Below are 12,732 nucleotides of genomic sequence, written 5' to 3'. Positions count from 1 at the left end.
CGGTGGCTAGCTAGCATTTAGCCTGATAAACAAACGTTTGTTTCCCTACAGAAGTAAAAGAAGGTGTCCGTTATTTGATCAGCTTCATAGTTTTTGAACGTTTGGTCATCATCTTTGTCAGATGTTGCCGAATATTCATTGCAGCCCTAAATTAGGTGCAGCGTAAATGTTTGAAAGTGGCCTTTCAGTTGTTTGCGTGGGTCATTAAATATCACCTTTTCATAACAGAGCCTTATAAAATCTCTAATCCACACACAGTGAGCGAGCGTGAGTCAGGCTGCTCGTGTTATTGTGCGGCTGAGTGAGTCTGCACGGCTGAGTGCGTCTGTAACTGCCCCGTGCGCGTGCGAGGGTTATTTGAGGTGTCCCTCGCTGCTGTCTGTCACACCGAGAAACTCAAAGGCAGAATGAGGGCACATAGACGGAGCGGAAAAGAGGGAGAGAGAGAGAGAGAGATACTCCTGTCATTTTTCATTCTTTTTTCCCCAATCGATCCTCTTTTTCTCTGCACCCCTCAGATTCTCTCTTTCTGTCATCCCTCTGTTATCTGTTTTCTCCCCTTTGCACCAGCCTGTGTAGTACTCTTTCTCTCTGACAGTAATGGATGGCTCTGTGTTGGGTCATAATTCAGGAAAGAAAACCCAGAGATAAAGAAGAATAACTGGGAGGATACAGGACCAGCTTCTCTGTGGATTCTCTCTATTTTAGCCCTCTTGTTCTGCTGTCACTCACTAGTACAGTGAGAGGTCAAAGCAGAGCATGTTTGTGTGTCAGAGTGAGACAGAGCAAGTGTTGAGTGTTGTATTTTGGGATGTATTGTGAGTGAAGGAGGCAGTTAATTTTTCCCAGTCCCATTTCTTATTTTTACCCCTACCTCCTGTGTTTGAGTGTCACTCTGCCCCTTGAAACTTGAGTTACAAGGGGTAGTGGTTGACATCTTCCCCTATAAAATGGGACCCTCAAATAAAGAAGAGCATTACTTCATTAACAGCTACCAGCGCTGCTCTGTAGGCAACACTGGCAGTCTGCAGTGACAGCAGAGGAGGGTAAAGTTCAGCTCCTCACTGCTGGGTTTAGTTACATTTAGGGAGTCATATGCCTTCAAAGAGGGGGGATATGACAATTATTGATCATTGCCCACCCCTAATTCTTCAGTCATATGAAGCTGAAGTCAGATATTCACCAGCTTCTTGTTCGAATTGTCCCGTTCCACCTTAAATGGGGCAGCAGTTCTGACGCCTGAGGCGCCAGAATGTAACTGCTGCACCATTTAAGGTGGAACGGGAAATTTCACTAGCTAGCTACCAAGACATCAGCAAACTACTAGTGATTATTATTTTTTTATGCTTGTTATGAAGAAAAGGACCATAATACATTGAAAGGACATTAAACTAAGATAATACAATTGCTGTAATTGTCGTAATTTTTAACAGAGAAAATACCATCTTGCTGTTTTTTTTTCTGAAAAACCGTCTTATCTCAACAAAAATCAGGACACCTATGCCTAGAGGGGTAAGGACAAGGGGATTGGGCATTAGTCATCTTTGTGGAGAGATGTGAACTGTTTTCAGAGCAGGGGGTTCTTCTCTCTCCCCTTTTATACCTCATTGCTTGCTGGCAGCTCAACATTTCGCACACACAGACAAGTGTTCCAGCTGATCTGATAACAGAGTTATAGGAGGTAGAAAGTATTTGATTTCCATTCTGCCGACAGGATTGCTACAAGGGGGCCCTGCAGAAGAAAAAATAATTATACTTACTTTTTCCCACAAATAAATAAGGTTGATGCAGTATGCAGACATTTTTTTTAAGTTTTAAAGTATGCTATTTACCTTACCAGTCCATACAGTCCTTTTAGTAAACTGAGCTGTCTGTTTTGAATTAATTCATTTCGGTTCATGTAAGAATGGATTATGACTGTTTTTGGTACACAACTACACAAATATTGTAAGCGGACTTCTGAAGGGAGGAAAAAAAATAAATAAAAATGCCATTAGAAAATGGAGTACTATGAGTTTTTTAATGTCGTATAAAATGAGCAACTGCAATATAAGTAGAAACGGCTATTTCTAATGATTGTCATGCTTTCATGCTCTTATTCCAGTCTCTTCAGAGCCTGCTGAGTTGATATGAATCAGTTGCTCCTCTTTATAATAGCAGTGCAGACTGAACAGGAAATTTGCAACACAAAACACACAAGAAAATCATGAATAAATAACAAAAACTTGTAAAATGTGTCCCAACCTAACGTTTAGCATGACCTAATTGTTTTTTATATGAAGGAAACTAATGCAAACAGGAGCTAATTAACAGAAACCAACAAAACTGCTAAGAATTGTGGGAAGCGAACAGCTAACAGTCAGATCAGTCAGTGAAGCTCTGTTGAACTAAAACTATTAAAGGTTGGATCATGTAGGCTTTCAAATGTCATCTGTGGTAATTTTCATATCAGTCCAGCCCTGTTTGTGCTGTGACGTTGTAAATGTCTCTGTCTGCATCTGTGTCTCTGTGAACTCTGACCTGTGTGAAGTCTGACGCAGAGGAAGGAGGTTTGTGTATACAGGCTGCTGGTTTCATGTGGTTTCAGCAAAGTGTTAATTTCTTTGCTCAGTGCAGTCGTGTGTGTTAAATCATGCAGCTAAGCAGGTTTCGCGAGATCCTAAAGATTGATACTTAGTAAGATCAAACGAGCGTCTCTTTCTGCTGTACGTCTTTCCTATAACTTGTGCTTTAGCTGCTGGGTGTTGAGAGCTGATGGACGTTTTGGTTTATAACGGTGTGTTCTCTCTATCACAGCATAACCAGCAGCAGCAGCAGCAGCAGCAGCAGCAACAACAACAGGTGAATCGCAACCACCAGGAGGAGAAGGAGGACAAGGAGAAAGAGAAGGAGGTAGAAAGAGACGAGGACAAAACAGAGGGAGACGAGAAAGACGATGGAATGAAGTGAGTATTACTGCCCCTGCAGGGCTGAATTATATGGATAAAATACTGTATTTGTGATTGTTTTACTGTATATGATTTATACTAAAGCACCCTTGATGATGCAGCATGGCCATGTTTGTTGATAAAAGCACATCACATTGCAGTCTTTTGCAAAAGTTTGGGTGCTCCTGGTCAAATAATGTTCAACGTGAAAATAACGTCTTCTACAAAGCACACACCTCTGCACATTTAATGCACAATTACTAATTATTTTAAAATATTGTAATAAAAAAAATAAAACATAACATGACAATAAAAGAAAAGATGCAGGTTATTCTTTATTTTTGTATTTGTTTCCAATGTGTTTAACTCAGCAAAGAAATAGAAGCTCAAACTGCACACATTTACACAAAAACCTCCCTTGTTGAAGTGATTAGGGGTGTTACTGCACATTTCAGCCTGGACTGAATGAGGCAAAATACAAAGCAGCCAATGAGGACAGAGTTAATTAACATAGGCACAGAAACAAAAACAACTAAGGGATCAAGAGAGATGGACCTGTAAAAATCAGTTACTACTGTTTTGGTATGTAAAACCACACAAATGCTATTAAAGGGGAACTCCACCACTAGTTCAAAGTTTCTACATGAGTAAATGGTTAAGATGTAAACAAAGTCATTCAGAGTGGTTTGGTGTGAAATGCTCTGTTCTAGAGAAACTTAGAGTCAGAATTGTGCACAGTGGTGGTGATACGAACCGGACGTCCACCTCTATAAGCTCCCTCACAGGAAGTTATTACATGACATGGTTATGGATACACAGCCTGATGCCTGAGACACTGTTTAACAGTAGATTTGTGATAAAGTTTTGGTCTAAAACATCTTGTTGATCTGTTTCCAATATGTTAAACTCAGAAAACAAATAAAAATTCAAACTGCGCTCGTTATTTTTACCCAAATCATTTGTATTATGATTTATACAAACACCCAAAGCACAACTCTGATTGGTCAGCACACAATGAAACATTCTGTTATTGGTTAGAGGACTCATTTGTGTATTACACACCTGGGTAAGATCACGAGAGTATTATTTTTATTGCAATAACAATTAGCAAACTTTATATTGGTGATTAACAAATTATATATATGTATATTGTACAGCCCTACTCTCAATCCAGCTCTTTTTAGGTTTTTGTTTCCATCTTTCTCTCTTCTTTTCTCTCTCTCTCTTTCTCTCATGAGTTTCATTACTATTCTGAGTGTTTTCTTCACTAGGTTGTTTTCATGTCTGTGTGAGTGAAGTAAGCAGTTATATAAGGGTCAGGTAGGAAAAAAAAACCTTCAGCTGATCTGCCACTCTGAGTAAAAGCAAAATGCCAACCACAACTCAGCATGCAACGCAGGCCTGCTGTAACATTAAAGGGCCGGTATCACAGAAAACTGAATTTTTCCCCCTTTTTTTTTTTAAATAGAGTTGAATATGCGGAGTAGACATTTTAAAACAGCATCCTGCTAACTCTCCAGCCGAAAAACAGCCTGTTTTGAGTTCATCAGGTTTGTGATGTCACAACCATGCACACATTTACTCAAAACCTCCCTCGTTGAAGTGAATAGGGTGTTACTGCACATTTCAGCCTGGACTGAATGAGGCAAATACAGAGCAGCCAATGAGAACACAGGTAGTTTACATAGATCAGTCTTAAAGGCAAAGAAACAATAAACACCTGTTTAATTCTATGGAATCCAGAGAGGTTGAAAAATGGACTTGTGAAAATCAGGTACTACTGTTTTGGTATGGAAAACCAAACAAATGTTTTAACGTGTTTGGTACAAAAGCAAACCACACAAATGCTATTAAAGGGGAACTCCACCACTATTTCAAAGTTTCTACATAATTAAATGGCTAAGATGTAAACAAAGTCATTCAGAGTTGTTTGGTGTGAAATGCTCCGTTCTAGAGAAACTTAGTCAGAATTGTGCACAGTGGTGGTGATAGGAACCAGACGTCCACCTATGAAAGCTCCCTTACAGAAAGTAATTTTGTGACGTGGTTATGAATACACTGTCTGATGCCTGAGACACTGTTTTACAGTAGATTTGTGATAAAGTTTTGGCTTAAAACATCTTGTTGATTTATTTGTTTATGTCCGTTCATGGTGGAGCAGTACATGCATAGGCAATAATCCCCAAAGAAAATTATTTTTTTTTCAGATTATCCACTGTTTTACGTTCATCAACATTACATATAAAACTTCAGAAGACACGTGTGGGTTCACTGGTGGTTTTGAATAGTAAATAAAATGGCTATATTTGTGTTGTAGTCATTGTGACCCCTGCCTCTCATCACCACCACTGTAAAGAAATCTGAGTCTGTAAGTGTCTCTACAACAATACACAGCAAATCACTCTGAATGACTTTGTTTACATCTCAAGAACTGAGCTGTAAAGAAATTTTGTAAAATTGGTGGAGTACTCCTTTAAGGGAATAAAATGCGAAAAAGCCTATAGGCCCTTTAACGTCAGTGAAATCTCCGGTGCACAATAACTTGGGTCTATACTGCACATTTCTTAATTATACAGAAGGTCCCTGAACAGGTTGCTTCAGTGTTCACAGTGACACATTCACAGGTGCGGTCTATATTAACATCCACGAGGGAAAGCACTCTGTGTGTTCATCTTAAGCAAACAGCCACAGTCAGCAGAACTGCTCTCGACGGTGATGCTGCATGTGATTACTGGAATGTATCATGCCGTTTGAGACTGGACGTCCCACTATTAGGCACAGAACACGCTGGTTTCCACTTGGGTCTTTGTAGCCCTCTAAGGCCCGCGGTGCCCTTCGCCACTTTTTACCTCCACGGCGCCGCGGGCCCAGCTGGTGCTCCTATATTTAGTGTCCCTCTCTGCAAGATAGATGGTGGGCAGCGGAAGATAAATGAAGGTGCACCGTTTCCATTGCCACTTCTTTGTCACTAAGGTCTGCTGCGGTTAGTGAATGCACTTGATACCGGGTGAAAAACTCCAAGATTGCTGCTCTCTGGGTGTTTGTGTGTGTCTTTGTGTCTTGTGTTGCTGCTGTTTGTCTCTAGCGCTGTGCTCTGTGACAGCTGCAGTGATAATTAGCCCTGTGTTATTTAATTTAGGACACTAAATAAACCAAGGAGTTGCAGATAAACTGCTGAAGCTTCCTTAAAGAGGAATTTGCCGTATTGAATTGTTGAGATGTAAACAAAGTTGTATGTAGTGTTCTGATGTGAAGTGGTTTATTGAAGATACTCAGGTTTCATTACAGTGGTGGTGATAAGAACCAGGGGTCGCCATGACAACAACACAAATATAGCGATTATATTTACCATCCAAAACCACCAGTGAACCTACACGTGTTTTATTTGTAATGTTGATGATGATAACACGGTGGTAAATCTAAACTTGGATATTGTTCTACCTTACAACGCAACAATGAAGTTTTAAACGAAATCTTATCTCAAAACTATCATAAAACAGCCTCAGCCTCAGGCGGTTTCATAACCATTGGCTGATACAGAGTATTGCTACTAACTCTATCCAACCTAACTCACCCATAAGTCCTGACATTTATACATTTCATTTCTTTTTTTAATATTTTATTTTGGTAAAATCTGTGTTTCGCATCACATATAAAACACACTCAGCTCAGCTAGATGTCATTTACTTGTTGATTTACTTTTATTACATGCTTTAAAAAAACTTTTTTGTTTATTTACTGTATATTTTTAGTATTTAGTATTATATAATTAGTAATCAGAACCATGTTTATCAACTTAAGTAAATGTAAAATATCTTTATTATGCAGAACAGTGAAAAACAGAGCTGAACAGTGTACAGATAAACCTATGGTGTTTACACATCAGCACACAGCAGCTTCTCTGGCTCAAAAACTGAGCTGAATGTTGTTTCACATCCAAATTTCTCAAGTCGTTTGTCTCATACATGCATCTTGTTCACTCGTGCTGCATCGCGTCAGTTCAGTAAATATCATCGCCGATCACGCTGTCAGTATCAGCAACTTTTAGTGTTTTTTCTAGCTTGGTTGAAGCGACGGGCTGCGAGACCCCACCGCTGAGTGATACAGCTGACAGACGGAGGCGCACTGCACGCGGGGCTAATGGATGCACAGGCCTGGCTAGCAGGCTGCTATGCTAAAGGTTAAATCAAGGCAAAAGGCTTGCATCATTACGCCGAGAGTCCGGCGGTTCCTTCGGCTCTTTCAATAACATTAACTCAGACTGTAAGTGACCAGACAGTGGCAGACCAGTGATTACTGAAAGAAGCAACTCAGCCGTTCAGGTAAATGGCTCCTTTAGCGTGTTATTCACACCAAACACTGACGTTATAGATTCTGCCATTAGCATTTTCACTGCTGCTTGTCGTCCCACACCGGAAATGCTTTGTGGTTTCAGTCACCGGTATCAGTGTAAATTTGTGGGACTCTCCTTTAGAGCGTTTGAAAAATAACAGTAGTAGAACTTATGCTTATTAACTACTTTATTACTTTATTATTTACTACTATTTTACAGTTCATAATGCAGCTCAAAGTATTTCACAGTATATTTAAATAATGCAGTAAAACAGTAGAAATAAAACTGTATCCAACAGTAAACGGCAGGAAGCAGAAAGTTAGTGGAACGCTGCTGTTTAGTAAAAGAGAAAAAGGCATTCAAATAGATCAGCCCTCATGATCGGACAGCACAGTTTCAGTTTTCGAACTATCTGACACTTTTTTTTGAAGGTGGTGTTCTTCCCTTTGCTCTTTGTTAGTGAGCGCGCTCTACTGTTGGTTTTCATTTGACTGCAGTCTTGTACAGAAACATGCAAGTGCCACTGAAAGTTTCATTTTAAAAGGTAATAGACTAAATTATGCTGCCATGACTGGTTTCAGTGCTGATGTGCTGCAGTGATATCTGTGTTTTCTGCTTATCCAGCACAGCTGCCAGAAACTGTTACAGCACACTCTCTGTTTTCAGAGATCCTGATCTGTTTAGCTTCCAAAAGTCTACCGCAGAGGGCGTTTTAAAGATGTCTGCATGTTTTTAATGGTTTTCTGTTCATTCTTTGTGCTTTGATATCGCAGCAGGTGGTTATGATATCGCAGCATGTGATGGAGATGTCAGTTGGGTGGGAAGTAAATGATGATACTGATGATTGTTTTGATCAGCTTTGTCCCACGGTCACAGTGAGCTTTTCTGAGCATATCCTGATAAGAATTCTGGATGTCTGCATGTTTCATTACAATGATAGCATAACTAATCCTGTTTGATTGGATTTAGTGTGATGCAGTATGTGAAACTTGGTTTTAAATTACCACATTGGAAATTTTGGTGGTATTTTTTAGGTGTGACATTACTGGTCCCTTTTTGTCTCTTTCAACTTATCAAACCTCAGAAAAGCTAAATGTCCTGAGTCATATTGTGTATTATGAAAATATCGTGAATCATCATGATGTTATCTTTTTGCAGTGTCACCCACTCCTTGGATATTAATGGCGAGTTAGAGCCTCCTCTGCCAAGCTCATAGTGTTTGGACCCCTGTGATTGCCACTTGGGGCTATATATCGCTGTTATTCCAGAACGCCGTTTCCCTGTATATACTCATCAGACTTTACCACAATATGATTTTAAGTTACCTGATTATACTAACCCACCTTTAGTGACCTTGAGTAAGTAATTTACCCCTCGGCTGAGAGTTGCTAGTTTCATTGAGTTTTTGTTTGTGATCTAGTTATAATGATGTGAGCGATGATAACCAATGAGTTGATGGTGACAAATAGAAGCAGAGTGATGGTGATGCAGGCAGAGAAGATGCAGGTTATTTTAACCCCCCTCTGCTCTCTCTCTCCTGTGTTTGTGTAGAGATGACACGTCCGGAGAGGATGGTGAAGATAAAGAGCCGCCGGTAGCCGTTAAAGGACGCCGCACGGCCAACAGCCGCGGACACCGCAAAGGCAGGATCACCCGCTCTATGGCCAATGAGCAGGAGGAGACCAGCTCACCTCCACTCAGCAATGAACTGGGTCAGTACACACACACACACACACACACACACACACACACACACACACACACACAAAAACACGTCATCAGACAACGAAACACTCATTAAAAAACACGATAATCCGGCACAAAGACCAAGGTTCTTAACCAATAAATCAAAATACTTAGAACATAATACAGCATTTAGATATTACTTTTAGTTTCATAGTTGTTGAACTCAATGAACTGAGTAATTTTACAGTAATTAGCACTAGAATTACACGTTAAAATCTCTAAACTTTTTCTCTTTGGAGTGATGCTGAAGAATGTGCCATACAGGAAATTGGTTTCTGAACTTGTCACTTTTTTCACTGCTCAGGAGTTTTCGTTTCTGAAAACACTACCTAAGATGTTTCAGTGGAATGGACTGAACCTTATTGAGCTCCCTCTCCTTAAGCCCTTATTCACCCATGCCCTTGGAAATTGAATATATGTATATAGGATGCGCGATCGAGCCAGCGAGTTTAATGTAGAGTAATTCAAGAGCTTTCAGCCCTTAATCAGGATTTTTTTCATTTCAGCAAATCTGGAGATGAATGAAAGCTCCCGCTGGACAGAAGAGGAGATGGAGACGGCCAAGAAAGGTCAGAGTCTGCGTTTGTGTATGTGTGCTGTGTTCTGTTCTCAGCACTGTGTCCAGTGTAGAGGCCTGGAATGTTATTTAGAGGAGTACTCCAGTGTTTTTCATCATGGAAAACCACATTCTCCTTGATCTTTTGAAATAAAAAAACCCAAAAAGTCAATCAAACAGCTTCAGATGATTCAGAATGCAGCTGCTAGAGTCTCACTAGGAGTAAAAGAAGGGAACACATCACCCCCCATTCTTAAATCCTTACACTGGCTACCAGTCTGTTACAGAATAGACTTTAAGATACTATTACTGGACTATAAATCGCTCAGTGGTGCAGGACCAGCGTATTTATGTCATATGTTGCAGCGATATGAGCCAAGCATAACTGTCAGATCATTAGGAATTAGTCAGTTAGTCCTGCTGAAGGTGAGGACATAGAGAAGCAGCGTTTGGCTGCTGTTAAATGGAACCAGGGGACAGGGAGCATTAGAAGAGCCCCGACACTGGACACTTTAAAATCCAGGCTTAAAACTTTGCTATTTCAGCAGCTTTCGGCTCAGTTTAAACACGGGTAGTGTTTCTGATTTAGATTTTTATACAGTCCTAGTTTAACTTCTAATTAAATTTTAAATCCATTGTTTTAATCATGTTTTAAATTTCTATTTTCTGCTTTTTGTTTTTTAAACAACTCTGTAATTTCTCGTTTGTAAAACGCTTTGAATGACAGCAGTGTATGAAAGGTGCTATATAAATAGTTGCCTTGCTTTGCCTATTCAGCCTACAGCAGTTTAGCCCCACCCATTCCCACTGAAGTTAGAATAGGTGTGTCAGCCTGGTCTGCATTTTGAATAAAGCACAATACAGCGCAGCCAGTCAGACCAGAGATCATAGCACACATGACCTGACAGTTAACTGTAATATACCTTCTATATTTAAGTCTGTAGACACCTGCTCACTCAGCATTGCTTCGTCCACCTTTGCTGCAGTAGTAGCCACTACTAGCCAGTAGAGCATTAGTGAGGTCAGGCACTGATGTTGGATCAGTTCTGGACACTCCAACTCATCCCAAAGGTATTGGATGGAGCTCCATCACTCCAGAGAACCACACAGTCCAATGCTGGGGGGGCTTTATACCTCTCTAGACCACGCTTGACATTGGGCATGGTGATACATGCAGCTACTTCAGAACGTCCCATTCTATTGGTCATTGTTTTTCAGTGGTGCAATGGAAAGTGCATCAGGAATGGGTGCACCTTAAAGTCGCTGAACTCGCTAATTAGAAGGGCTGTCTGGATATGTTTGGATAAATAAGGTTGGGCAATATGATGATATATTATCATTATTGTGATGAATCATGTCACGTAGGTTTTTTTGACTATATCATGGAGATCATTGCTTAAATAACACTGAACAGCTGCATGTGTCATTGCAAAGTGCTCATAATTAGTCCTGATTAACTGGATGTGGTGCAGTGCAGCATGTATTATATAGTGCAGTGTATATGTGTATATATGTATATATTTCTTTTCTCTTTTTTGTGGCACTGCTGGTGATTTCGTTTGTCTGTTCCAGCTTATCAAACCACAGAACAGCAAAATATTGGTGCTGATATGCATGCAGGTGTGAGCTGCAGGGAAGTTGCAGCTTTACTCGTTTTAGCCGTTGTGCAGTAAGTTGCTGCGTCTCTGCTGATTCACTGTATGAAGTCCAGAGAGCTGAGTGTGTTACTCCAGTGCAGAGAGGAGAGAAAGAGCAGACTCGTTTATACACCAAACTCTATCCCTCCATTCCTGAGGTGTTAACTGTGTTTAGCTGTCTGACAGCAGCAGGTACACGCAGCTGGGTGTGTGTGTGTGTGTGTGTGTGTGTGTGGTTTTTGGCAGAGTTTTAAAGGGCTGCAGTCTCTCAGTCTCTGGCACAGGAGCACAGTAATCTCCCTGTATGTGTATGTGCATACTGGACCAAAATCTGGAACATCTCTCCACCCACCCCCCTCTCTTTCTATCTCTCTCTCTCTCTCTCTCTCTCTATATATATATATATATCTGTCTATCTATCTTTCTCTCTGTACCTTTATCGCTATTACTCTGTGTATATCTTTGTCTCTCTCTCTCTCTCTCTCTCTCTCTCTTTGTATCTCTTTCTCTGTTTTTCTCTATCGATATCTCTCTGTACATATCCCTCTCTATCTCTTTCTGTGTATCTCTATTTCTCTATTTTTCTCTGTATCTGTCTCTCTCTGTTAAAGATAAACATAGTGAGAGAGTGTGAGTGAAAGAGAAAAGAGAGTGACAGAAAAAATAGCATAGCATGTGAGAAATAAAGAGGAGCGTGAGATAGAGAGAAAAAAGAGGGGGTGAGTGAGAGAAAGAGTTAGAGGAAAAGTTACGAGAGAAAAAAGAAGAGTGAGAGGAAAAAAAAGAAGTGAGAGATGCAGAGAAACAAAGGAAAATCAGAGAGGACAGAGTGAGAGAAAAAATAGGAGGGAGAGAGAGAAAGAGAGAGGGATAGAGAGGAAAGAGTGAGAGAAAACAAGGAAAGAGAAGGGGAGGTGGCTGAAGAGAAGGTTGGCACAGATCAAAGAGGATTTGGCATCTCTCTCTCTCTCTCTCTCTCTCTCTCTCTCTCTCTCTCTCCCCCTCTCTCTCTCACCCCCCCCCTCTCTCTCTCTCTCTCTCTCTCTCTCTGTCTCTCTCCCTCTCTCTCTCACCCCCCCCCTCTCTCTCTCTCTCTCTCCCTCTCTCTCTCCCCCCCCCCTCCCTCCCTCTCTCTCTCTCTCTCTCTCTCTCTCTCTCTCTGTTTCTCTCTCTGAGTAAAGGTCACATTGAGGAAGAAAAGCAGGTCAGTTTGGAGAAGTGTAAAAGCCCCTGTGCGTTCTCATGGTATCAATATCAAACTCCTCTCTCATCCCTCACTCACACTGTTAAGGTCTCTCTCTCTCTCTCTCTCTTTCTCTCTCTCTCTTTCTCTCTCTCTCTCTCTCTCTCTCTCTCTCTCTCTCTCTCCCTCTTTCTCTCTCTCTTTCTGTCTCTGTGTTTATATGCCTTCTGGCTCAGATAGAGCACGTTAGAATGAGCAGAGGAAAAAAGAGAAAGATATCAGAGATCAAATGAGGGAATGAGAAAGGGCAAAAGGAAAAATGGAGGGAGAGAAAGAGATGGAAAGAGAGA

The 12,732-nt window shown here is 40.8% G+C and overlaps 1 protein-coding gene across 4 annotated transcripts in view; it reads left to right on the top strand.

The window, feature by feature from the left end:
• The window catches only part of ncor2 (nuclear receptor corepressor 2), a 179,295-nt gene that overhangs the window by 117,749 nt on the left and 48,814 nt on the right, over positions 1-12,732 (top strand). For all 4 annotated transcript variants that reach the window (XM_036578276.1, XM_036578273.1, XM_036578274.1 and 1 more), the window contains 3 exons: positions 2,797-2,945; positions 8,812-8,972; positions 9,513-9,575. In XM_036578276.1, coding sequence (XP_036434169.1) covers positions 2,797-2,945; positions 8,812-8,972; positions 9,513-9,575 — 373 coding nt within the window. The remainder of the gene's footprint in view (positions 1-2,796; positions 2,946-8,811; positions 8,973-9,512; positions 9,576-12,732) is intronic.

The sequence above is a fragment of the Colossoma macropomum genome, unplaced genomic scaffold, assembly GCF_904425465.1.
Source record: "Colossoma macropomum unplaced genomic scaffold, Colossoma_macropomum, whole genome shotgun sequence".
Lineage (NCBI taxonomy): Eukaryota > Metazoa > Chordata > Actinopteri > Characiformes > Serrasalmidae > Colossoma > Colossoma macropomum.
This window is presented reverse-complemented; position numbering and strand designations above follow the sequence as displayed.